This window comes from Hypanus sabinus, chromosome 2 (genome assembly GCF_030144855.1).
Source record: "Hypanus sabinus isolate sHypSab1 chromosome 2, sHypSab1.hap1, whole genome shotgun sequence".
Taxonomy (NCBI): Eukaryota; Metazoa; Chordata; class Chondrichthyes; order Myliobatiformes; family Dasyatidae; genus Hypanus; species Hypanus sabinus.
Genome location: NC_082707.1, coordinates 119993431 through 120017454, shown reverse-complemented (window position 1 = coordinate 120017454; position 24024 = coordinate 119993431). Strand labels below are relative to the sequence as shown.

At 42.0% G+C, this 24024-nt stretch overlaps 1 protein-coding gene across 1 annotated transcript in view; it reads left to right on the top strand.

Annotated features, from left to right (window-relative positions):
- Positions 1-22406, top strand: part of jmjd7 (jumonji domain containing 7) — a 29350-nt gene extending 6944 nt beyond the window's left edge. The window contains exons 5-8 of the mRNA XM_059953566.1: positions 7569-7664; positions 10284-10360; positions 19976-20135; positions 21591-22406. Coding sequence (XP_059809549.1) covers positions 7569-7664; positions 10284-10360; positions 19976-20135; positions 21591-21679 — 422 coding nt within the window. The 3' untranslated portion in view covers positions 21680-22406. The remainder of the gene's footprint in view (positions 1-7568; positions 7665-10283; positions 10361-19975; positions 20136-21590) is intronic.
- Positions 22407-24024: the final 1618 nt, after the last annotated feature.

Genomic DNA, 24024 nt, shown 5'->3' with positions numbered 1-24024 from the left:
CGGACAGACTGCGGATGGGTTCGGGAGGTAATGTCTGGAGAAGCCTGAGCTCGATAGTAAGTGTCTGTTGATAGATTATTCAGATACAGCGCTCTTCAGTTCCAGAGCCAAGAAGAGTTGTGGTTGGGCTGTTTGCTAATTTTAAATCCAGAAATGATGGATTTTGTTAAACCAAAATGCTAAGACATTCCTAACAATTTTAGGCAGGTGCAATTAGTTCAAAGGTCAACCTCTTGGCAGAACTGGGTTTAGGGGCTGAAGGGTATTCCCTTCTTCACACTGACCCCACTGTGGATCCCAGTAGATGAGGGTAAAACACATATCAAGTGCAGTGCTTCCGTGTATGTATCTGTGTGTTCTGCTGACGCCTCCTGATACAACTTGGTGTGTTGGGATTTGGAAGGCTTCGTCAGTGGCTCATAGTTTTGCAATTCGTTATGAGGTTAGTTGCATAGCCTTATAAATATTTCTTCTACTGAGGGTGAGCACAGATTTTAGGAAAAATCAGTATAGAGACTCTGGTTCCTGCTGAGAGTCACTTTCTCGGGACCTGATATGATCTTGCCTCAGTGGAGATGGCGTGTGTTGTTTCCTGCCCTGTGTTGATGGCATATAGTGTTACGTATCCCGTAACTGGATAACTTACCAGCAAGGATAGAGAGCTCCATTGAAGTCTGATGGCACTATTTTCAAACGTTTTTATTTATAAAAGGGCACAAAAGTAAGGTTAATACAAACATTCAGATAATGCAAGTCGTCAATACTCAATCCAAAGCGCGGGTATAGTAATGTTCATCATTAAGAAATGAGCTCGACTGTTGTCTAGGGGATAATATATTCTCCATTGGAAATATAAAAGTCACTCAGAGGTCTGCAGGCTTCAGCCTTTTGGGAATCGCTGGGTTTCATGTCGTGCGACAGAGAGAGAGAGATTGGTGAGAAAAGGAAAGACTTGCCGGGTCCTTATGAAGCATCCGTTGAATCAGGGGAGCGGGCTCCCCCTCCCCGATGTTAGTTAAAAGCGGTTTTCCGTGATTCCAGCCACAGATTCCAATCCCGGAATCTAACGCACGTGGCTTCCTTCTAAATGGCTTCCCGTTACGGCGGGATCACTCTTGTGTCTTCTTGGTGCGTCTGAAGGGGCTGTCCCCCTTAGACCCTCCGTTATACTTCCTCACAGGGTCGCAGGTGTCAATCAGGTTGGGATGATGCAATCTCTCTCTCAACCAGCCCACTTTGCCCGAGGGCTTTACACGTGGTCTCCATGAGACAATAGTCACTGTCGCCTTATTTTGCATCCTGGTGGAACGTGCTATTCGGCACGTCTCTCTCTCTCCCACTTCCTGGGTCTACTGACCCCCCCCAACGGGTGCTCTTGTGATTCTCACAAAGGAGGGGGCTGGGATCATAACACCTCCCCTCTTAAAAACGTTTTTACCAGTGGTTAAAACGGAGTGGTACACAGTCTTATAGGATTTTTGAATCTAACACAATACTCAAGTTTTTCTTTTCACAGAGTACTACCATTATACATTCAAGTCAGTATCTAAATAGTTAACGATTACAGTGTCCCTTTCTCTAATATCTTAACATCGCGTACCGTACTAAAGTATGGACTTCAATTCAATAACCACCTATTTATTTTTTTTCAGCAACAAAACTAAGGAGGTGTGACCTTAGGTGCATTTACAAAAGTTTATGCAAATACTAATCGTTTCAGTCGTTTTACTTAACCGGCAGGTCTCCAAAGGGGCTGTCTTTATTATTCACAGGCTTTTGCGCAAACCCGTTCAACCTGCTTTGCTGGTTAACAATGGCATCCCCATTAACCGTCGCCTCTTTTCAGGCGTGTCACCCTCCCCCCCCCGTGGGGAACTTGAGTAATTTGGCGTGGTGAACTCCCGCCCGCCTCGTTCATCAGGGTTATTTTAGCAACACCATGCCCCAAACTTAGACCATTTCCACCCAATTCTTTGATTTTACCCAGGTGGCTGGCCCTTTTGTCAGTACCCTTCAGGCTATTGGTGTTTAATTTGAACTCTTCGCTCAAGTAGCATGTCGAAGGCGGCCTCTTCACACCCCATCCTGGCCTAACAATAGAGTGGGGGGCCCCGCTATCCCCCGGCTCACTCTGTGAGCGATCTGCCAGGTTTAAGATTTCTTCCTTCGATTTGGAAACTACAGACTTTCCGTTTCCTTCAATAACAATCCTCATCCCCCCATTCTTAAATTCTGCGTTAACTTTGAACCCACCTTCGAGTACAAACACCGGGGAACTCACACTTCCCACGGTTACCAAGGTTAACCCTTTTCCCACTGAACCAAGTCTATCTGACCCACAAGGACGGCCGCCCCGTTCCACTGAATCAGAAACCTCAGACTTCTTCTGAGCTCCGTTACCAGGTTCAGCACCACGTGCATCCCCATCTTGGACACACTCAAACGGGACATTGGCCTCTTCCAGGCTTTCAACACCTGTACCTTTTTCAAATTCTAACTTCCCCCGATCCTCCCAGTTACTCTCTGGGCAGCTCCCACCCGGGGAAGGCGCAACCCTGCGAGCTGAAACAACCTCCTTGGCCTTTTCAGCAGACTCCTTCGAGGCAAGGGTACCCTTTCCATCTAGGATTGCCCTCACCTCATTATCGGGAACACCTTTAGAACTCTCAAGTTCTTCAAACAATTCTGCCAAACCAGACAGATCATCCATGTCCAACTCTGGACCTTTTAACAGCTTTATCTGTTTCTCATCTTTATTTCCTACCTTTAGGACCTTTCTCTTTGCTAAGGGCAGATCTATCTCCTCTCCCTTTCCCCCTTTCACTTTACTACTCTTCGTTTGACCACCCTCTAAACCCTCATGGCAAAGACGTCTCGGCCAAATCAAAACTGGCCAGATTTAAACTGCTCTCGTTCTCAGCTGCCTCTCTCGACAGGCTGCGAGTGACCGCGCCTGCGAGATAGCCCTTGGACGCTCGGGGCGGGGCCTCAACACGCACCGGTCGGCAGGTCGGTAGCATTTCTGACCAAACCTTACCCCCTGCTAAATCGTTCCCAAGGAGGATGTCCACGTCAGTTCTCGGGAATTCTGATGGCACCCCTATTTCAACTGATCCATAAACCAGCTCACAATCCAGAATGACCTTATATAAGGACACCATTTCTATCCTTTTATTTATTCCTTCTACCTTTACCATGCCCGTTTTCCAACCAAATTCTAGTACCTTACTGCTGATCAACGACAGCTCAGCCCCCGTGTCTCTCCAGATTCGTACGGGAACTGGTGTGTCTCCCTCCGTCACAGACACGGTTCCTTAGTCTCAGAGCCTTCTCGTACTCTGTCTATCCTGGGCTCTCTGGTCAATTTACTGATTACCACGGCACATCCGATAGGGACTGCGGCTTTCCCTCGTCCTACCTCTTTCCTCGGAGCAAAGCATCGAGATGCAATATGCCCTTCCTTTCCACAATTAAAACAGGTTAAACCCGGAAACCTCTGGCCGTCTTGCCTTTCCCCCTCAACCTTACCGCTAGCTTCCGGTGGGACCTCTGCCTCACTCGTTGGACTTTCTCGATCGTTCTCATGGTCTCTCTGGGAACTTTTATTCGAGGAAAACTTTGTCTTGTGGGTTAGGACATATTCATCCGCGAACCTAGCAAATTCTGAAATGGACTTATCCGGCTTCTCATTCAAGTACATCCGGATCTCCTCCGGAACACAACCTTTAAATTCCTCAATCAAAAGTAACTCCCTGAGCCGCCCATAATCCTCGTCCACCCTTTCCGCGGTGCACCAACGGTCCAAGAGCACCCCCTTCTCATGGACTAGCTCGGTATATGTTTGATTCCACCCTTTCCTTAAATTTCTAAACTTTTGTCTATAGGCCTCAAGTACCAATTCGTAAGTCCGGAGAATGGCCTCCTTTACTTCAGCGTAATTCTCCGCTTCTCCCTCCTCCAGGGACAACGCCGCATATGCTCGTTGGGCCTTCCCCTTTAACACACTTTGTAACAACGCCACCCACTGCTCTTTTGGCCACTTCTGATTTACTGCCACCTTTTCAAAAAGCAAGAAATAACTATCAACATCTGTCTCCTCGAACTGGGGTACCAATCTCAACTCCCTACTAACATTAAACCGCTCCGCTCGGTCTAACCCTTGATCTCTTTGCTCGTTCCTCATCTTCTCCATCTCCCAGTCATGTTGCCTCTGTTTCTCTTTCTCTGCCCATTCCTTCTCTTTCTCGACTGCTTCTAGCTCCTTTAACTGAATTTCATGCTGTCTGCCTCTCAGCTTGGTCCTGCTCCTTTTTCACCTCTAACCCCTTTAGTTGGAGCTCATGGTCCCGGGTCGCCTCTAGCTGCTTTAGGTGGAACGCCTGCTCCCTTTCTCTCTCAGCCCTTTCTTTCTCTCTCTCAGCCGCTTCCAGCTCTGTTAACTTAATTTCATGTTCCAACCTTAATTTCTCCACCTCTAACTGAACCGTCCCACTTGATGGTACCTTTTCAGGGATATCTTCCAATACCTCAGCTTCAAACACATTCTTCCCAATGTAATACTGAGTTATGGCCCTTCGCACCTCCCGCTTTTTCATGGACGACCTCACTTCTGCGAGGTTCAACCCCTTCGCCAAATTTAACAATTCTGATTTGGTGGCCACCTCTAGCACCCCCACAGTCGGGTTTTTCATAAATTCACCCACGTCCATCTTTGCTGGTTTCCCGTCTGGCTACCCGCGTAACCAGATTCAAGTTTTGGACTTACAAGCCCGATTCACTGGCCTCCCAATTTGGTGTCAAATCCAGAGACGAGAAACCCAAGTTGTTACGTATCCCGTAACTGGATAACTTACCAGCAAAGACAGAGAGGTCCGTTGAAGTCTGATGGCACTATTTTCAAATGTTTTTATTTATAAAGGGGCACAAAGTAAGGTTAATACAAACATTTAGATAATGCACGTCGTCAATACTCAATCTAAAGCGCGGGTATAGTAATCATTAAGAAATGAGCTCTACTGTTGTCTAGGGGATAATATATTGTCCGTTGGAAATATAAAAGTCACTCAGAAGTCTGCAGGCTTCAGTCTTTTGGGAATCACTGGGTTTCACGTGGTGCGACAGAGAGAGAGAGATTGGTGAGAAAAGGAAAGACTTGCCGGGTCCTTCTGAAGCATCCGTTGAATCAGGGGAGCGGGCTCCCCCTCCCCGATGTTAGTTAAAATCGGTTTTCCGTGATTCCAGCCACAAATTCCAATCCCGGAATCTAACGCACGTGGCTTCCTTCAAAATGGCTTCCCGCTACGGCGGGATCACTCTTGTGTCTTGGTGCGTCTGAAGGGGCTGTCCCCCTTAGACCCTCCGTTATACTTCCTCACGGGGTCGCAGGTGTCAATCAGGTTGGGATGGTGCAATCTCTCTCTCAACCAGCCCACTTTGCCCGAGGGCTTTACACGTGGTCTCCATGAGACAATAGTCACTGTCGCCTTATTTTGCATCCTGGTGGAACGTGCTATTCGGCATGTCTCTCTCTCTCCCACTTCCTGGGTCTGCTGACCCCCCCCTCAACAGGTGCTCTTGCGATTCTCACAAAGGAGGGGGCTGGGATTATAACAATAGACTCATTCAGCAGTGGTGTTATTTTGATTCACAAAGGTGCAGCACACTACCCTGTGCATCTAAACCAGAAAATTGTACAACATTTGCTCACGCTTGCTAAGAGATGGAGGAACGGAGCAGGTCAGGCAGCATCTGGAAGGAAATGGATACAGACACAGCCTGACTGGCTGAGACCCTCTAGCACAGAGGTTCCCAACCTTTTTTATGCCATGGACCCCTGCCATTACCTGAGGGGTGGGACTGCCTGCTCTTGCAGCTTGCTTTTGGCTCTAGGTTCTAGCACCTGTAGTCTCTAATGTCTCTTGACAGATGGAACTGGTGTCATGTGCCTGTGTTTGGGGCAGGAGGGTGCTGATTGATGATGTAACGGAGCTGAGTTAATATTAGAGATACAGTCTGTAGCTTGAGCCGGGGGGGGGGGGGGTGAGGAATACTGGGTGACAATGTGAGGAAGTTCAATTAAAGAAGTAATCAGTAATGTGTAGTTCTCGGGGAAGGTTACTGGCCAACTGAGGGAGCTTGATTATCTTCAAGAATCAGTAACACAGTGTACTGGACAGTGTGAGGGACGTAATGCGCATCAGTTAGGTGTAGTTATTAGTCAGGGTAGACTTGACAGGATTACTGAGAGATGTTCTGGGGAAGCTGGAGTAATTGGTTTAAGTACAGTGACTAACACAGTGCTGGAATGGGAGTGGGATTTAGGTAGTAACAGTATGATTATGGCACAGAAATAGACCATTCAGCCCATCTTATCATACCGGTGTTTATATTCTATTCTCCTTCACCTATTCCTATCTTGTCCACAGTGACTGCTTTCCTTTCTCCCTCATTATTAGTTAGCTTCCATTATACACATCTGTGCTTCTCACCTCAGGAGGTAAAAAACAATTCTTTAAAAATTCCCATTGCATTTACTAATGTCTACCTTACATTAATGGCCTCAGAATTATCATTAGTTATATTTTTACCCTGCACTTGGGCATGTGATGAAGGTTCAATTGTACAGATATTCTGATGATCAAGACATTTGGCTCCATCAGACCAGGGTGGTCTGGTGTGTGGGGTCCTGCAACGCAAGGGTCAGGAATGCGGATAGATCTGTGGCTGGAGCCAAGGTTTGGAGTGCGCGAATATTTTCCGCTCCTTTTAGACTCACTGGGTTGTAAACTCTTCTCAGGCTTCCGGTCGGATCCAGATGTTGATTTTTACTGACCTTTCGATGACAAACTGCGCCATCTTCACAGCAGAAACCTGATTGGGTGAGGACTAACCAGTCAGGAGGGACAGACGATGGGAGTTGAGTATACACCACTAGACTAGACATGTTTGGACCTCATCCCTGATGAACATCGCGCAGCTTGCCTTTGAAACATTGGTTAAAATCGATACTTGGACCCAGCTGGAAGCCTGAGAAGAGTTTATGCATCACATATGCAGGGAAAGCACTAGATCCTTGCTCATTGGTTTAATTGGAAAACTGTGTAACATGCAATTTAAAAAATGAAATAAAGAGTATTGATCAATGATCTGAAAATTTTACTAGTCCAGCACCATCTAATTCCCAAAGGAGATGGATTATCAAAAGTTTACTGTATATAATAGTTATATACGGTATACTCATCGTATGCTGTTTATACTATTTTCTCATTGTAATGGGATTGCAAGAGGTTCCTAGTTAAATACTTACATAAATTAAATTACAAAATACAATGTTTATTTATGAAATCCGTGGTATATATAAAATAAATCCTGTGTGTAGATAATTCTGTAAGTAAATATTAAATGTTGAGGGGTGAGCACTTCTACAAAGGCATTATTTGTTTACTGAGGGAAATGGTGGTCCAGTGAGTTTGTGTCTTCAGTGATAGAAGTCCATTGATCTGCCTACACTGGATTTCCTTTAACTTTGTGCTGTTATTTGACTGACTTTGATTTATCTTTTTTCTCAGTGCATAAAGATCACTATGAGAACCTGTACTGTGTGATTTCGGGAGAGAAGCATTTTATCCTCCTTCCGCCCACTGACAGACCCTTTATCCCCTACGGTAGGTCAGGCATTCCCAGCAGAATCCATCCACTGCCTCTGAGTTTCCTGATTATGGTTAGTCTCAAGCCATTCTTGAGCACTGGTCTATGAATCGATTTGTACACGTATTGCCAGAATGGTAGGAAATAGAAAAAGATGGAATGATCTTGGTTTGCTACAGGAGGTTAATCATGATATAGATGTCACACCAACTGTTGAATTCCCAGTAATTTGCTGAGCATCCAACTTCCTGTACCCTGTTCACCAAATACAGAGGATTCTGGTTAATTGGCCATCGGTTAATCGGGGCAGCCACTTCCTTGGAACAACTCAAACAACAAAAACAAATCAAGAAAACAGCCAGGATTCTCTTAGTTTATTTGGAGCATTATTCAGCTTATTTGGGCAGGATATAGCCTGTGTTCCTGCCTCTACAATTCTGTAGGGATCTTATTCCACCCCTTCCACCCTTAAATGCTGCTCTGTTCTGTATCTGGCTTTCATCCCTCCACCGGTTCTCTTGCCTGACTGCTTGTCCAGTATTCGGACTACAGTAAATTTCAGTAGGTTAAATTGGTAAAGTTATTGTCACATGTACAGATGTGGAGTGAAAAGCTTCGTTTTGCATTCTATCCATACAGATTATTTCATCAATCAGTATGATGTGGTAGTACAAAGGAAAACCAATAACAGAATGCAGATTAAATTTTACAGAGGAGATGCAGTGTTGGCAGATAAGATGCAAGGCCACAAAGAGGTCAAGAGTCCATTTTATTGTGCTTGGGGACTGTTCAATAATTGTATAACAGTGGGATAAAAGCTGTCCTTGAGCTTGTTGTTATGTGGTTTCAGGTTTTTGAATCTTCTGCCTGATGGGAGGAGAGAGGATGTTTTAGTGGAGTCCTTGATTATGTTGGCTGCTTTACCGAGGCAGCAAGAAATGTAGACGGAATCCATGGAAGGAAGACTGGTTTCCATGGTTGCTGAGCTGTGTCCACAACTCCCTGCAGTTTCTTGTGATTATGGACAGAGCAGTTACCATACTGAGCTGTGATGCATCAGGATAGGATGCTTTCTATGGTACATCTGTTAGTTGGTGAAGATCAAAGGTCATGCCAAATTTCTTCGGCCTATTGAGGAAGTAGTGGTTCTGGTGAGCTTTCTTGGTCATGATATCTAGATGATCCCCTCCTTCAGCCCACCCATAGTTAATGTGTTCAGATCTGCTTAAGACTTTTTCCCATTCCACGTCCACTGTCTTAATTTCCCCTGAATATTCATTGTGACAGATATGGTTTCAGGTATACAGTTCTATTTCCAGCATCTCCATCTCAAACAATTCCACTTCAATGCCTCACTTTCCTCCTCCGTATTCATCTAAAATGCCACTTTGACCAAGCGTTTGATCATGTTTTCTAGCCTTACTCCTCTGTGCAGGACCTTGGTATAGCACTCCACATTGAAGGTGCTCAGAACTTGAATTTGTCATGTAGATATCACAAATAAATCAGTCGGAAAACAGGCCCTTCGGCTTACCTGAAGACTGTTAAGCACCCATTTACACTATTCCATTTTATTTTTCTCACATTCCTCTCAAAATCGGCAGGTTCCTACCACACAGCTTCCCTTGGAGTCAGTGTACAGTAGTCACCCTGCATGCCTTTGGGATGTGGCAGAGGAAACCCCAGGGTCAAAGGGAGGATGCATAAACTCCTCACAGACGACCTCCGAGCCCAAGATGTAGTTAAGGAGCACCTGCTCCCTGTCACCATAAAGCACTGTGGCTGACCCATGTGCACATGAACTGATTTAAATTGTATTTCTTTCCCACTTTTTGGGCAGTCTCTGCCTGTGGTAGGGCTGAAATCCCAATAAACAAGTGAAGCGGAGAGGAAAGTTTTTGGCACACTGGCCTTCATCAGTTAGGGCATTAAGTATAGAACTTGGGAGGTTATGTTGCTGTTGTTTGAGTTCAGATTCATTCACGATGCTATAGGAAAGTTGTTTTTAAACTGGTAAGAGAGCAAAAATGAATTGCAAGAACTCAAGGGTTTGAGTTACAGGTGATCTTATAAGGTGTATAAAATCATGCGAAGCGTAGGGAAGGTGAATCCATTGTTTTTTTTCACAGTGTTAGAGAATCAAGATCTAAAGGGCATTGGTTTAAGGTAAAAGGGAAAAAAATTTAAGGGGCAACTTTTTTTTACATGGAATGAGCTAACAGAGGAAGTGGTCGAGGCAGGTAAAATGACAATTTTTAAATGACAATTGGACAGGTAAATGGATGGAAAGGTTTAGGGGGATGAGGGCCAAATGAGAGGGGTTTGGAGGGATGTGGCCCAGGTGCAGGTCGGTGGGACTAGGCTGAAAAATGGTTTGGCACAGCCAAGAAGGGCCAAAAGGCCTGTTTCTGTGCTGTAATGTTCTATGGTTCTAAATGCAGGCAAATGGGGATACTTTAGATTGGCATCTTGGTCAACGTATATCAGATGTACTGAAGGGCCTTTCTCTGCTGTATGACTTTATATGAAGCAAGCTCCCCTTTCTCTAGCTGCATACTGTAACCTGGCATAAACATGTATGGGGATATCTAGCACAATGCAGCCTTTTAGTCAGAAGTCTATTGTTCCTTTTGCAGAACTCTTCCAACCTGCAACATACAAGGTTAATGAAGATGGTTCCTTCGATGTGATAGATGTGCAGAACGCAGAGAAGGTAAAGCAGCTAACACAGTGATTTGAAAGATAATTCTGTGGAATTGTGTATTTACAATTAAGCTATTTTTCAGTTTGATGTCCCTTTGTGTTGAAACACTTTGCTCCCATCTTTTGTTGGAACAGAAGATGGCTCCTGCTTCAATGGTGCTTTTAAATCACTTCTTCATTGGCTCTCTGTAGCTGCTATAAACCAACTGTTCTTTATGATCCCCTGTAATCTTTGCTCCCTTTCAAAGATGGGAGGCTATGGCCTCTGTTTGAAAGCCTTTCTGTTTCATATCATTTTAACTGATTCAAATTAACGTCTTCCTACTACATAACACAGTGAAAAACTAGCAGTCGGCCTGGTGTGAGCAGTATAACAGAGACACAGGAAGTGGTCCTCTGTTGATGGAGTCAGGCGGAATGCTCACCAAGTATCTGAAGTAAAAAGATAAAAGTACAGACATTTGAAAGACAACATTAAATGAACTTCTTATTGTACACAAATTTTTTTTAGTCATAATTAGTATGTGTGATGTTACAATGAAATATGCAATTTTTGGCCTTTTAACTTTGTTTAGAAGTTTACTTTGAATATCAAAAATTAAATTTGCTGATTGGCGAATGTATTTCTTTTCAAAAAGCATTTTGAATAATTCAATTGTTTCATCAAAGTATTTCGATACGTAAAGAATTCTCTAGTTATAAAAAGTATTCATGTATTTTGATGCCAAATGTAAATATAAACCCCACTGAAAAATCTGATGTGAAGAAAGCTTATGAACTGAATGTTTATATATAGAACTTTTCAACATCTGGATAAGTTAGTGTTTTTTTGTTATAAATATGTCAATCCACAAGATATTACTATTTCCTTTCTTTATTAATAACAGGAATCTACAATCTTAAATGATATGATTAGACCATAGAGAGGTAGGCATTAGTTTCAAAATTACTGTATTTATTATAACTATGCACAAAATTAGCTGGATAAATAGTTCAACTTTTGATACTTGTTATGGGATAAGTAACAACTGATAAATTGTTTCAAAATCTTCATAAGTTTCTCTGTGTGCCACCCTAACCCAGTTAGAGGGGAAATCCCCAGTTAGGTTGGCAGCAATGGATACCACAATTCACCTTCCCAAAGCTAGAGATTGGAGAAGTTGGTAAGCTTTCCTCCTTGTGTTCAGTAGTTAGTGACCTGTGTTGGTAAATATGGATGTATATGTGTTTGGCAGGCAAAGCATGGGGTCCTCTATAGTTGACTTACAACTCCCAAATAAAGAATGGACATTAAGGTGAGATGTCACCATCTTGTTGCTGGGCACAGAAATGCATTGCACATGCACTGGTTCCTGTAGGAATGGGATTAAGCAGTCATAAGTATATTAGTACTTTCAGTTTCTTTACTGTAAGGTGGAAACTTAAGATAAAGCCTTCTCCAGCAATATTGTGTCAAAAATACAGGATTCTCCGATCTAGCTACCTATCTAAAGCACAGTCCTTACATTGTCCAAAGTAAACATGGTTTGATACTGTGCTTTGGTATTTTGTTTTTCAAGACAAAAACAGCTTCACTTGAGCTGGTAGTATGATAGAACTGTTTTTCTCCCCACAACTTCATTTAAATTCCAGCTTCTGGGTTGAGTTTGTAATGAATAAACAAACTAAGAGTGTTTAGCAAGATGGGATGTTTAGGTCTGCCTCCTCACAATCACAGCTAACATTCATATGGCTAATAGTGAATTATTTGCCAAAGGGCGTATTTGTTGTTCCTTACTATATATGAAAGTTGGGCACAAATATAACTACCAATAATAACATGGAATTGTGTCAGGAATAAAGCTAAAAGGAAAAAAAACACTGGCTAGGTAAACAGTAATAATTATCAATAAAGGTCAGAACTTTAAGAATTTGAATAAATTGCATTTGCTGGCTTGTGTGTTGTTAATTCACATAAATTAAGATAGAGGAGTTCAGGAGGCACATGAGGAAAATGGGAATAAAATTAAGTCAATTGGTACCTATCATCCATTTGCTTTTTCTTCCAATTGAATTGCCAGCGAAAATAATTGAAGTGGTCAAAATTGTGACAATGTATTGTGTGCATTTATGCAGAGGCGTGGAAATGAATAATATAGCAAGGAGTTGTAATTTATTTTTCAATTTAAATGTTGCGACTAGTAATGGTGGTAATCTGGTCAGATGAATTATTATCTTAAGGCAACTACATTTGAATCTCTGGATCTCAACATACATTATGAGGTGGATCCAGTATGATGATTTTTCTGTACTGATAAATTGACACTATAACATTTAATGAGAATTAATCTCATCTAATGCTGTGTCTATTATTTCTCTTGAAGCTTTGGAAGGGCTGTCTGCCCAATCAATCCCTGCTTTTGGTGATAGGTCCTTGGATGATCAGTATGGCCTTAATAGTGTTGTACACTTCTTTTACTTTTACACCTATTTTTCTCTCATCCAACTGTAAGAGACTTCTGCATCCAAACTAGTCTCAAGGTGGATAGTACTACTGTACACTTCTGCATGTGAAAGAATACAAGAGAAAATTTACAAAGATGTTGCTGGGACTGGAGGACATGAGTTATAAAGAAAGATTGAAGAGCATAGGACTTAATTGCTTGTAGAAGAATGAGAAGAGATTTGATAGAGTTATACAGAATTATGATGGGTATAGATAGGGCAAATGCAGGCAGGCTTTTTCCACTGAGGTTGGGTGGGACTACAACCAGAGGTCATAGGTTGAAGGTGAAAAGTGTAAGGGGAACATAAGAGGAAACTTGTTCACTCTGAGTGTCGTGAGACTGTGGAATGAACCGCTAACACAAGTGGTGCATGCGAGCTTGTTTTCAACATTTAAGAGATGTTTGGATAAGGACATGGATAATAGGGGTATGGAGAGCTGTGGTTCAGCATGGACTAGATGGGCTGAAGAGCCTGTTTCTATGCTGTACTAAATCCTCCCTGTACCTGAAGAATGTAGGCATGGGAAAATAATAATTCCTTTTAAGATTATAAATTAGTAGCTCATAAACATTCATTAGATAATTTGAATGTATTATTGTAAGAGTACAAACATAGAGACTTCTTGCTTCAGTTTTATGGGGCCTTGATGACACTGAACCTGGAGTATTGTAATAGGTCAGGTCAACACAGGATATGCTTGCAGTAGATGGGGTGCAGCGAATGTTCATCTGATTAATGCCTGGGGTAGTGAGTTTGCTGCATGAAATGAGATTAAGTAGATTAACCCATTTTCTTGAGTTTAGAAGAATAAGAGGTTGACAGATTAGCTACTTGTTTCTGAAAATTTCTTGTTTCAGAATGTGGTAAATATTTGGAAAACTTTATCTTACGCATGTGGACTCTCAGTTACCAAGTATATTCAAGACTGAATTTGATAGATTTGTATATATTAAGGGAATTGGAATGTGGGATTAGTGCAGAAAAATGAAACAGGTAGAAGATCAGTCATGATCTGAATGATGGAGCAAGTATCAGGCATATTTCTACTTTTTAATATTCTTGAAACTTGCTGATATATTAATAAGTACAGTTTGCTATTTTTAAAGCTAAGATTTTTTCTAACTGATATTACCGGAATGGTATTAAGGCTGATTCATAATTGCAAGGCTGCAGGTGCAAATCTCTTGAATATCATTTGCATGGAGCACCGGGCTGACTTCATGAAGCAAGGAATTTCTATGTTGCAATCAGAACTTGGGGCGACAATTTAACCACACAGCTGTCACTAGATTTCAGAGCTTGCCACCTGTCTTCTGTGATCAAACAGAAGTACTTGTGCAGTATTATTTTGCTACAGAAAATGGCATTTCATTCCCATTGAAGCTGTCTGCTACAATCCATTGCAGCCATGGTGATTAATGATGAGCAGGTTTTCTCTTAAAAATATTACAAAATGTGAGATTTAGTTTGATAGGAGGGATCCATGTATTGGGTGACAGTGCCTGAAGGCAAGTTCATAAGGGGGCTCAGATTACATCATTACAATGATTACCCGTGGATCACCACCAGCAATCAATATGGTCACACTTCTGTCCTGGGTGTTCTGCATTTTCACCACCTTGGGTAAAAGAGATGGTTGATGGTTGTGTCCTTGCAACCATGTGAGTAAAGTACAGAAATACTCTAGCTCTAGGTAACCAATGTGTGTGGCCCGGCTATTGAGAAACAGCTGCTCGCTGATGGCTCCCACCACTGCTGGTGACATCCTTGCGGGTAAAGTCATCTGACACATGAACAGGTAGGGAATAAAGGGATATGGACTATGTGAAGGCAGATTAGATTAGGGTGGCATCATGGTTAGTATCGACATGATGGGCCGAAGGACCTATTACTGTTCTGTATTGTTTGATATTCGATGTGCCTTGTACAGTGATTGAAGACAAAGCAATGTCTCGCATTGTACGACCTATTTTATGAACACAGCAAACAAAATCATATCCCACATAATCATAATGGGGATTGGATGTTCTCAAATCATCCCCTTAAAATTATAACAGTTATAACAATTATAACCTTATACTTGCTGTAGCCACTGATGTTGGTTGTTTCCCGAAGAACTGCCTTACAGCAGGAGGTCAGTACATCAAAGCCAAACATTTTTTGTAATTTCAACAGGGAAAAAAATCTGTTTAAGAGCTGAATTTATGTAATAGTCATTGGCACTACATGCACAGCTTCTTTTCATTCATTCTCACAGTAAAGAGTCTCAATAAGCCTAATTTATCTTCTGCTCACGTTCATTCTTGTACAGAATTTCAGTGGGCCAAACCCCTGTTCATTCATTCTGTGATTACATAATTCTAGCTAACACCTCCTCATTCACTTCCAATCAATGCAGCTGCAAAACCCTATTTTTGTTCACTTCCAATTTAGCATTCAATAGAATAAATACTTCCTGTTCCCTTTTATTTGGAATTAATTCTGTTTAGTGCTCTATATTTGCAGTGATTTGTTAATTGATCAAATGGGCTGAGATACTTTGCTCCCAGAGGTCCTCACCATGTTGAAGTCCTTCTCTTTCAGTTTTTCCCCTTTCTATCCCAATGGCTTTAATCTTTGGTGGGTTATTTCTGTAGGCACCATACCACATTGAAAGGAAAGATAGGGAATGGGAGACCAACAGGAAGAGTAGTAGCAGGTCATCTCCCTCCAAAATAGATATACTGCTTTGGAGTCTGTTGGGGGAGATGGCTTATCAGGTGAAGGCAGCAGTAGCCAGGATCATGGCACCGTGGGTGGCTCTGTTGCGTATGAGGGCAAGAGAAAGAGTGACGGAGCTGTTGTGGTAGGGGATTCCATGGTAAGGGGAATGGAGAGGAGCTTCTGTGGCCGTAAACGAGACTCCCATATGGTGTGTTGCCTTCCGGGTGCAAGGGTCAGAGATGTCTCAGAGAGGCTGCACAGCATTCTGAAAGGGGAGGATGAGCAGCCAGCTGTCGTGGTGCATGTGGGTACCAATGATATAGGAAGAAAGTGGGATGAGGTCCTACAAGCTAAATTTAGAGAGCTAAGAGATAAAGAGTAGGACCTCAAAGGTAATAATTAGGATTATTACTGGTGTCACGTGCTAGCCAGAGTTGGAACAGCAGGATAGCTGGAATGAATATGTGTCTTGAGCGGTGGTGCAGGAGGGAGGGTTTCAGATTCTTGGGGCATTGGAACTACTTCTGCGGGAGGTGGGACCAGTCCCGTCTAGGCGGTCTTCATCTGGGCAGGGCCAGGATCAATGTCCAAGGGAGATTGTTTGCTAGTGCTGTTGGGGAGGCTTTAAACTAATAGCCTCCCTATTTTAAACTAATAGGGGGATGGGAACCCACACAGAAAAGAAGAGGGAAGTGATGCAAAGACTAAAGCTGGAGTTAGTGAAGAAAAAAAGTAAGAGTAGAGTACGTAAAAGTAAAAATCAAAAATCACATAAGTCATTGGATTCTAAAAGGACAATGAGTATGAGGGCACTTTATCTAAATGCCCATAGTATTAGAAACAAGGTTAGTGAACTTGTGGCACAGATCAGTACCAAGGCATATGATTTAGTGGCCATTACAGAAGCCTGATTGCAAGGTGGAGATGACTGGGAATTAAATATCCAAGGGTATCAGGTAATATGGAAAGATAGACAGGAAGACAGAGGAGGTGGAGTGGCGCTCTTGATTAGGGATGAGATCAGGGTGATTGTGAGAGACGATATAAGATCTATGGAGCAGAATTTTGAGTCTATCTGGGTAGAGATTAAGAATAGTAAAAGGAAAAAAATCACTGGTGGTTGTTGTCTATAGGCCACCTAATAAAAATATTGCAGTGGCAGAGGCAATTAACCAAGAAATATCTGAGGCCTGTAAGTATGGAACAACAGTTGTCATGGGGGATTTTAACTTCCACATAGATTGGGTGAATCAGGTTGGTCAAGGAAGTCTTGAGGAGGACTTCATAGAATGCATCCATGATCGCTTTCTTGAGCAGCGTGTTAGTGAACCTACAAGGGAAAATGCTATCTTAGATCTAGTCCTGTGCAATGAGACAGGTAAGATTAACGATCTTGTAGACCGGGATCCTCTTGGACAGAGTGATCATAGTATGATTGAATTTCGTATTCAGATGGGGATGAAATAGTTAGATCTAAAACTAGTGTATTATGCTTGAACAAGGGAGACTACAACAGGATGAGGGAGGAGTTGGCTAATGTGGATTGGGAGCACAGGCTATTTGGTAGGACAGTTGAGGAATAGTGGAATACTTTCAAAGAGATTCTTCACAGTGCTCAATAAAAGTATATTCCAGTCAAAAGTAAGGACAATAAGTGTGGGGAGAGCCAGCCTTGGATAACTAAGGAAATAAAAGATAGTGTCAAATTAAAAGCTTGTGTACATAGTCACAAAGAGTAGTGGGAGACTGGAGGATTGGGAAAACTTTAAAAAGCAACAGAGAACTAAACAAGAAATAAGGAAAGGGAAGATAGAGTATGAAAGTAAATTAACACAAAATATAAAAACAGGTAGCAAAAGTTTTTATAAATATATAAAGTGGAAGAGAGTGGTTAAAGTCAACGTAAGCCCCTTGGAAGAGGAGAAGGGGAAATTGATATTGGGTGATAAGGAAATGGCTGAGGCATTGAATGACTATTTTGTGTTGGTCTTCACAGTAGAGGACACGTCTAATATGCCAAAGAAGAATGTTATGGATGAAATGGGAGGTGAGGACCTTGATAAAATCACTGTCATGAAAGAGCTAGTGATGAGCAAACTAGAGGGCCTGAAGATAGATAAGTCCCCTGTCCTGACGGGATGCATCCCAGGGTGCTGAAGGAATTGGCAGGGGTTATTGTAAACACATTGGTAATCATTTATCAAAACTCTCTAGACTCTGGGCAGGTACCGATGTAGGCAAAAGACAGGCAACTATATATAGGCCAGTTAGCTTAACTTCTGTAGTCGGGAAAATGCTTGAAGCTGTCATTAAGGAACAAATAGTGAAACATTTACAAAGGAGTGGTTCCATTAGACAGACGCAGCATAGATTCAGAAAAGGCAGGTCCTGTTTGACAAACTTACTGGAGTTCTTTGAGGACATAATGAGTGCAGTGGATAGAGGGGAACAGTGGATGTCGTATACTTGGATTTCCAGAAGGCATTCTATTAGGTGCCACACAAGAGACTAATAAATAAGATACGGATGCATAGAGTTAGAGGAAGTGTATTTGGATTGGTTAACCAATAGAAGGCAGAGAATTGGTATAAATGGGTCTTTCTCCGGTTGGCAGTCTGTGGTGAGTGGGGTGCCGCAGGGGTCGGTGCTGGGCCCACAGCTGTTTACCATTTACAATGATGATTTGGAAGAGGGGACTGAGTGTAGTGTAGTAAAACTTGCCGATGACCCTAAACTGAGTGGCAAAGCAAATTGTACAGAGGATGTGGAGAGTCTGCAGAGGGATATAGATAGGTTAAATGAGTGGGCCAAGGTCTGGCAGATGAATACAATGTTGGTAAATGTGAGATTATCCAGTTTGGAAGGAATAATATAAGAGCAGATTATTTTTTAAATGGTGAAAGATTGCAGCATGCTGTTGCGCAGAGGGACTTAGGAGTGCTTGTTCATGAATCGCAAAAAGTTGGCTTGCAGGTACAACAGGTTATTAAGCAGGCAAACAGAATGTTGGCCTTCATTGCTAGAGGGATTGAATTTAAGAGCAGGGACATCGTGCTACAACTTTACAGGGTACTGGTGAGGCAGCATCTGAAGTACTGTGTGCAGTTCTTGTCTCCATACTTGAGGAAGGATATACTGGCTTTGGAGGCAGTGCAGAGAAGGTTCACCAGGTTGATTCCAGGGATGAAGGGGTTAAGCTATGAAGAGAGTTTGAGTCGCCTGAAACTACACTGTCTGGAATTCAGAAGAATGAGAGGGGATCTTATAGAAACATACAAAATTTTGAAAGGGATAGATAAGATAGAAGTAGGAAAGTTGTTTCCATTGGTAGGTGAGACTGGAACTAGGGGACATTGCCTCAAGATTCATGGGAGAAGATTTAGGACGGAGATGAGGAGTGTTTTTCCCAGAGACTGGTGTATCTGTGGAATTTGCCCAGGGAAGCAGTTGAGGCTTCTTCACTGAATGTATTTCAAATACAGTTAGACAGGTTTTTACATAGAAAGGGAATTAAAGGTTATGGGGGAAAAGGCAGGTAGATGGAGCTGAGTTTATGGACAGATCAGCCATGATCTTATTGAGTGGCAGGGCAGGCTTGATGGGCCAGATGGCCTACTCCTGCTCCTATTTCTTAAGTTCTTATGTTCTAAATCCTTAACCACCACCTTCACAGAGGCACTTGGAGACGAGCAAAAAAATACTGGCTTTGCCAGCAATGCCCATAAACCATTCTTTTTTTTAATTGGTGACTATTTTTAAATAAAGAATCTGAATCATATTCTCACCCAACCACTACTCTCCAGCAGGGAATACACAGTGATTACCATACAAGTGTGCTCTAGATTGTTGTGCAAGTACTGTTTTCCCGAGGTCAACAGAAATCAAATTCAGGATGGTCCAAGACTTTAAACCTGAGGCCTTTATTCCAGCACAGGTTAGTGATCCAGCGGGTTGTATCTTAGAGCCAAGGAACATTATAAAGTAATTGAATTCCACTGGAATTTAATTATCTAATTATTACTGAGTCTCCAACCTGAACATCTGATACTTATTATATTTTGTTGCTCATCAGGTGTGTTTTGTGAATAGCTCCAGGGCACATATTCCAGGACAGAATATTCACAGATATTCCAGGACAGCAGAAAATCTGCAATATCCAAGCTGCTGCCAGTTGAATGGAATATTAATCTCAGGCTCTGTTCGCTCATACACCATTACTCAGAATTGCATTGTACTGGTTGAATTAGTCCAATGTTCTCACAGCCAAAAAGAATGAAATGATTATATATTTTAACATTCGGAGATTTTGGTCGTAAATGTGTAGTATAATTATAATTATTACGCATGAAATACAGAGTGAAATATGAAAAGATCTTCAAGTTGTAGCCTGACATATTCTGATTTAATATAATTAATAGCCTCTACTCATGCCCAGGTACCTTGGATTCCTCTAGACCCTCTGGATCCTGACCTCAGTCGTTTCCCTGAGTATGCCCATGCAAAACCTCTCCATTGCACAGTGAGAGCAGGCGAGATGCTGTATCTCCCCTCGTTGTGGTTTCACCATGTTTGCCAATCACATGGCTGTATTGCAGGTACAGAATTAATATGATCATATTGTACACTACAATGCAAAAGTTTTAGGCACATGTAAAAAAGCATCTGTAAAACAATGATCTTTTCAAAATAATAAAATGAAAAGTTTCCAAATATTATAAAGACCAGTGATCAGTTTTTTTAAAAGAACAAAATAAAATCAATATTTGATGTGACCGCAGTTTGCTTTTAAAACTGCATCAATTCTCTTAGGTACACTGTTGTATAGTTTTATAAGAAAATTGGCTGGTAGGTTGTTCCAAGCATCTTGGAGAACTTGCCACAGTTCTTCTGTAGACTTTGTCCGTCTCGCTTGCTTCTGTCTCTCCAGATAATCCCAGATAGCCTCGATGATGCTGAGATCAGGGCTCTGTGGAGACCATACCATTTGAAAGCATGTAAAACATCTACAGTGCCTAAGATTTTTACACATGTAAAAAATAGCTGTGTTCTCTTTACTTAACATTGAGGAATATGTTAGGTAGTGCCAAAACAGTGTTGTACAGTTAGTACAGTCCAGATTCCAAGCACACCCTGCGGGAAAAGGTTCTTCCTCAGATCTCCTTTCAACCTCTTATCCTGAACCTATACCCTCTAACTTTAGATTTCTGTGTTACAGAACCATACAGCATAAAACAGACCCTTTGGCCCAATGTCCATGTGGAAGAGTTTCCCACTAACTATTTTTATCTATGCCCCTCCTAATGTTGTATACTTCTGTCAAATCCTACCCTGCCCTGCCCCGACCCAGCCTCCTCCCCCAAGTGAATACAACCCAGCCTCTCCAGTTTTTGCTCATAACTGAAACACTCCATCCCAAGTCAACGTCTTGCCAAATCCCTTTTGTACCCACCCTATGCACTCACCTCCCTCCTACAGTATAGCAACTAGCACTCTGCCTGTGGCCTAATGGTTTAAACTGGTACCATAACCTCTCTGTCTTTTATTTTATTCACTTTCTAATGATGTCCTGTATGCCTTTTTCACTACTTTATCTACATGTGGTGCCACATTCAGATATTCTTGAACTTGTATCTCAACTTATTGGGGCCTACCTTTCATTGTAGCCCTCAAAGTGCATCTCCTCACTTTAATCTGGACACCACTCTTTCTAGCTCTTTATAAGGACCATTGATCCAAACAATGAAAAGTCTCACAAATGAATAGGCTTTCCTGGATCAGCTATGTGGCAGTTACATTACATAGCAAATCTCCCAATAGTGTGCCTGTGCTTTCCTGCATCCTTCTGTACCCCTGATGCCCTGAAGTCTCTCTGGCAGAGATTAGCAATTCAATGCCTGATTTAGATCCTGTGCTAAATACAAATGGACTGAGACAGCATTTTTAAGAGCCAAGCAGAAAGCTGGGATTTTTTTTTTAAGAAATACAATGTTTTGTTCTGAGAATCAATATGAATAGAGCATGGAATTCAGTTTCATCTCTCTCTGTTTCAGTGAACTTCTGGTATGACATGGAGTATGACATCAAGTACAATTATTTCCAGTTCCTGGACTCAGTAACAAAAATGATGAATGCAGTGTAACCTTCCCAGGATTCAGCCAAGATTGAGTGAACTGCACCATGGGCTTCTGTCAGATATGGGCTAGCTTCTTCGCTGTGTTCCAGATGAGTCACCAAGCAGCCAATATCAAATTAAATATTTGTATTCACTTTGGAGAGAGTAATTGTTAATAGGAGGAAATCAGTGTTACAAATGCACTTTCCATCACATCTGCAGAACTCACGTCTTAGCACATCAGAAGCTTGAAGATTTTGTACTCTGGTTATGGGTGGGTAAATATGCTGACATTCTGTGAGCAAATGTGGTGCTCCCCAAGTGAAGATCTTTCCAGTGATTCTCAAGATTGTGCATACCATATTCATTGCTTGAAGAAAATTGACAGTTTTATATAACTACTTCATTGAGATTAGTGAGACAGTGTCTTGAATGTACTATTCAAAGCTGGCTCCATGTGAATTGCAAAACTCCTGTTAAGATGATGATCAATTTAATGGTTAGAATAACGCAGTCGCACAATATCCTGACTGAATCAAGCAACCTATTTATTCAATGTAATTAAGGACAGTTTTTCTTTCTACCTCATCAATTTCAGTGGAGGATTGACAACGAGAAACAATGGAATACCAATTACATTTTGCAGGAGAAGATGATGGGTGCAGTCTTCTGGAATGACCTGCCTATTTCTGTTTTTCAATGTGTATCCTGTCTGTCAATATATTAAAATCTGAATATAGGTTGTCATTTACAATGCATTGTCAATATCAGTCTGATTATTTTCAACAGATCAAGAGGATAACATGCACATTGTCTGGAAATTCAATGACGTAACAGTTTTTAGTGTTATACCACTGAAAAGTAAATTTTAGCTCAAAATGAATGACAATTTCTGCTACTTAGCATCATCACAAAATTGGACAAGCTACTTCTAGTTGTCAGTGAACTTGATATGACATCCATGTCAGAGACACATGGGTTAGAGTCATAGAACACCACAGAACAGAAACAGGCCCTTTGGCCCATATGGTCCATGCCAAACTATTGTTCTGCCTAGTCTCATTGACCCACACCTGAACTATAGGCATCCATACCCCTCCCATCCATGTACTTATCCAAATTTCTCAGTACTCAATCTCAATCTGCCAATTCTACTGGCAGCTCATTCCACACACTCACCACCCTCTGAATGAAGTTCTCCCTCAGGTTCCCCTTAAGTATTTCACCTTTTACCCTGAACCTATGACCTCTGGTTCTAGTCTCACCCAAGCTCAGTGGAAAAAGGCTGCTTGCATTTACCCTATCTATACTCATAGTTTTGTCTACCTCTATCAATCTCATTCTCTTACCCTCCAGGGAATAAAGTCCTAACCTATTTAACCATAACTATTCAACCTAACCTATAAATCAGGTCCTCAAGCTTCAACAACGTAAATTTTCTCTGCACTTCTTGATATCTGTAAGTAGCCCTCCATACCAGACAGTGATGCACCCTGTCAAAATGCTCTCCATGGTATATAGAAGTTTTTGAGTGTATTTGTTGACATACGAAATCTCTTCAAACTCCTAATGAAGTATAGTTCCTGTCTTGCCTTCTTTATAACTGCATTGATATGTCGGGTCCAGGTTAGGTCCTCAGAGATCTTGACACCCAGGAGCTTGAAATTGCTCACTCTCTCCACTTCAGATCTCTCTATGAGGATTAGTATGTGTTCCTTCGTCTTGCCCTTCCTGAAGTCCACAATCAGCTCTTTTGTCTTACTGATGTTGAATGCAAGGTTTTTACAGTGACACCACTCCACTGCAAGCTTTGATGGCCTTCCACACTGACTACTACACCTGCAATCTTGGTGTCATCCAGAATGATGATGTAGACAACAAACAACAATGGACCCAGTACCGATCCCTGCAGCACACCACTAGTCACAGGCCTTCAGTCAGAGACCCAACCATTTCTACCACTCTTGGGCTTCTCCTACAAAGGCATTTTTGAATCAGTTTCCTACCTCATCCTGAGTAGCGAGCAAATGAACTTTTATCAAGCTCTCATGGAGGAACTTGTCGAAGGCCTTGCTAAAGTCCATGTAGATAACATCCAATACCTTTCCTTCATCAATATTCCTGGTAACCTTGAAAAAGTCTATAAGATTGGTTACATGCTACCTCCCATGCACAAAGCCATGTTGACCATTTCTAATCAGTTGCTGTCTGTTCAAATGCTTGTATATCCAGTCCCTTTGAATACCTTACAATAACTTATCCATTATTGATAACAGACTCGCCAACCTATAATCTCTTGGCTTATTCTTAGAGCTTTTCTTAAACAGCAGTACAGAGGCTCAGGTTCTGTAATTTCTCAATCAGGATTGTGG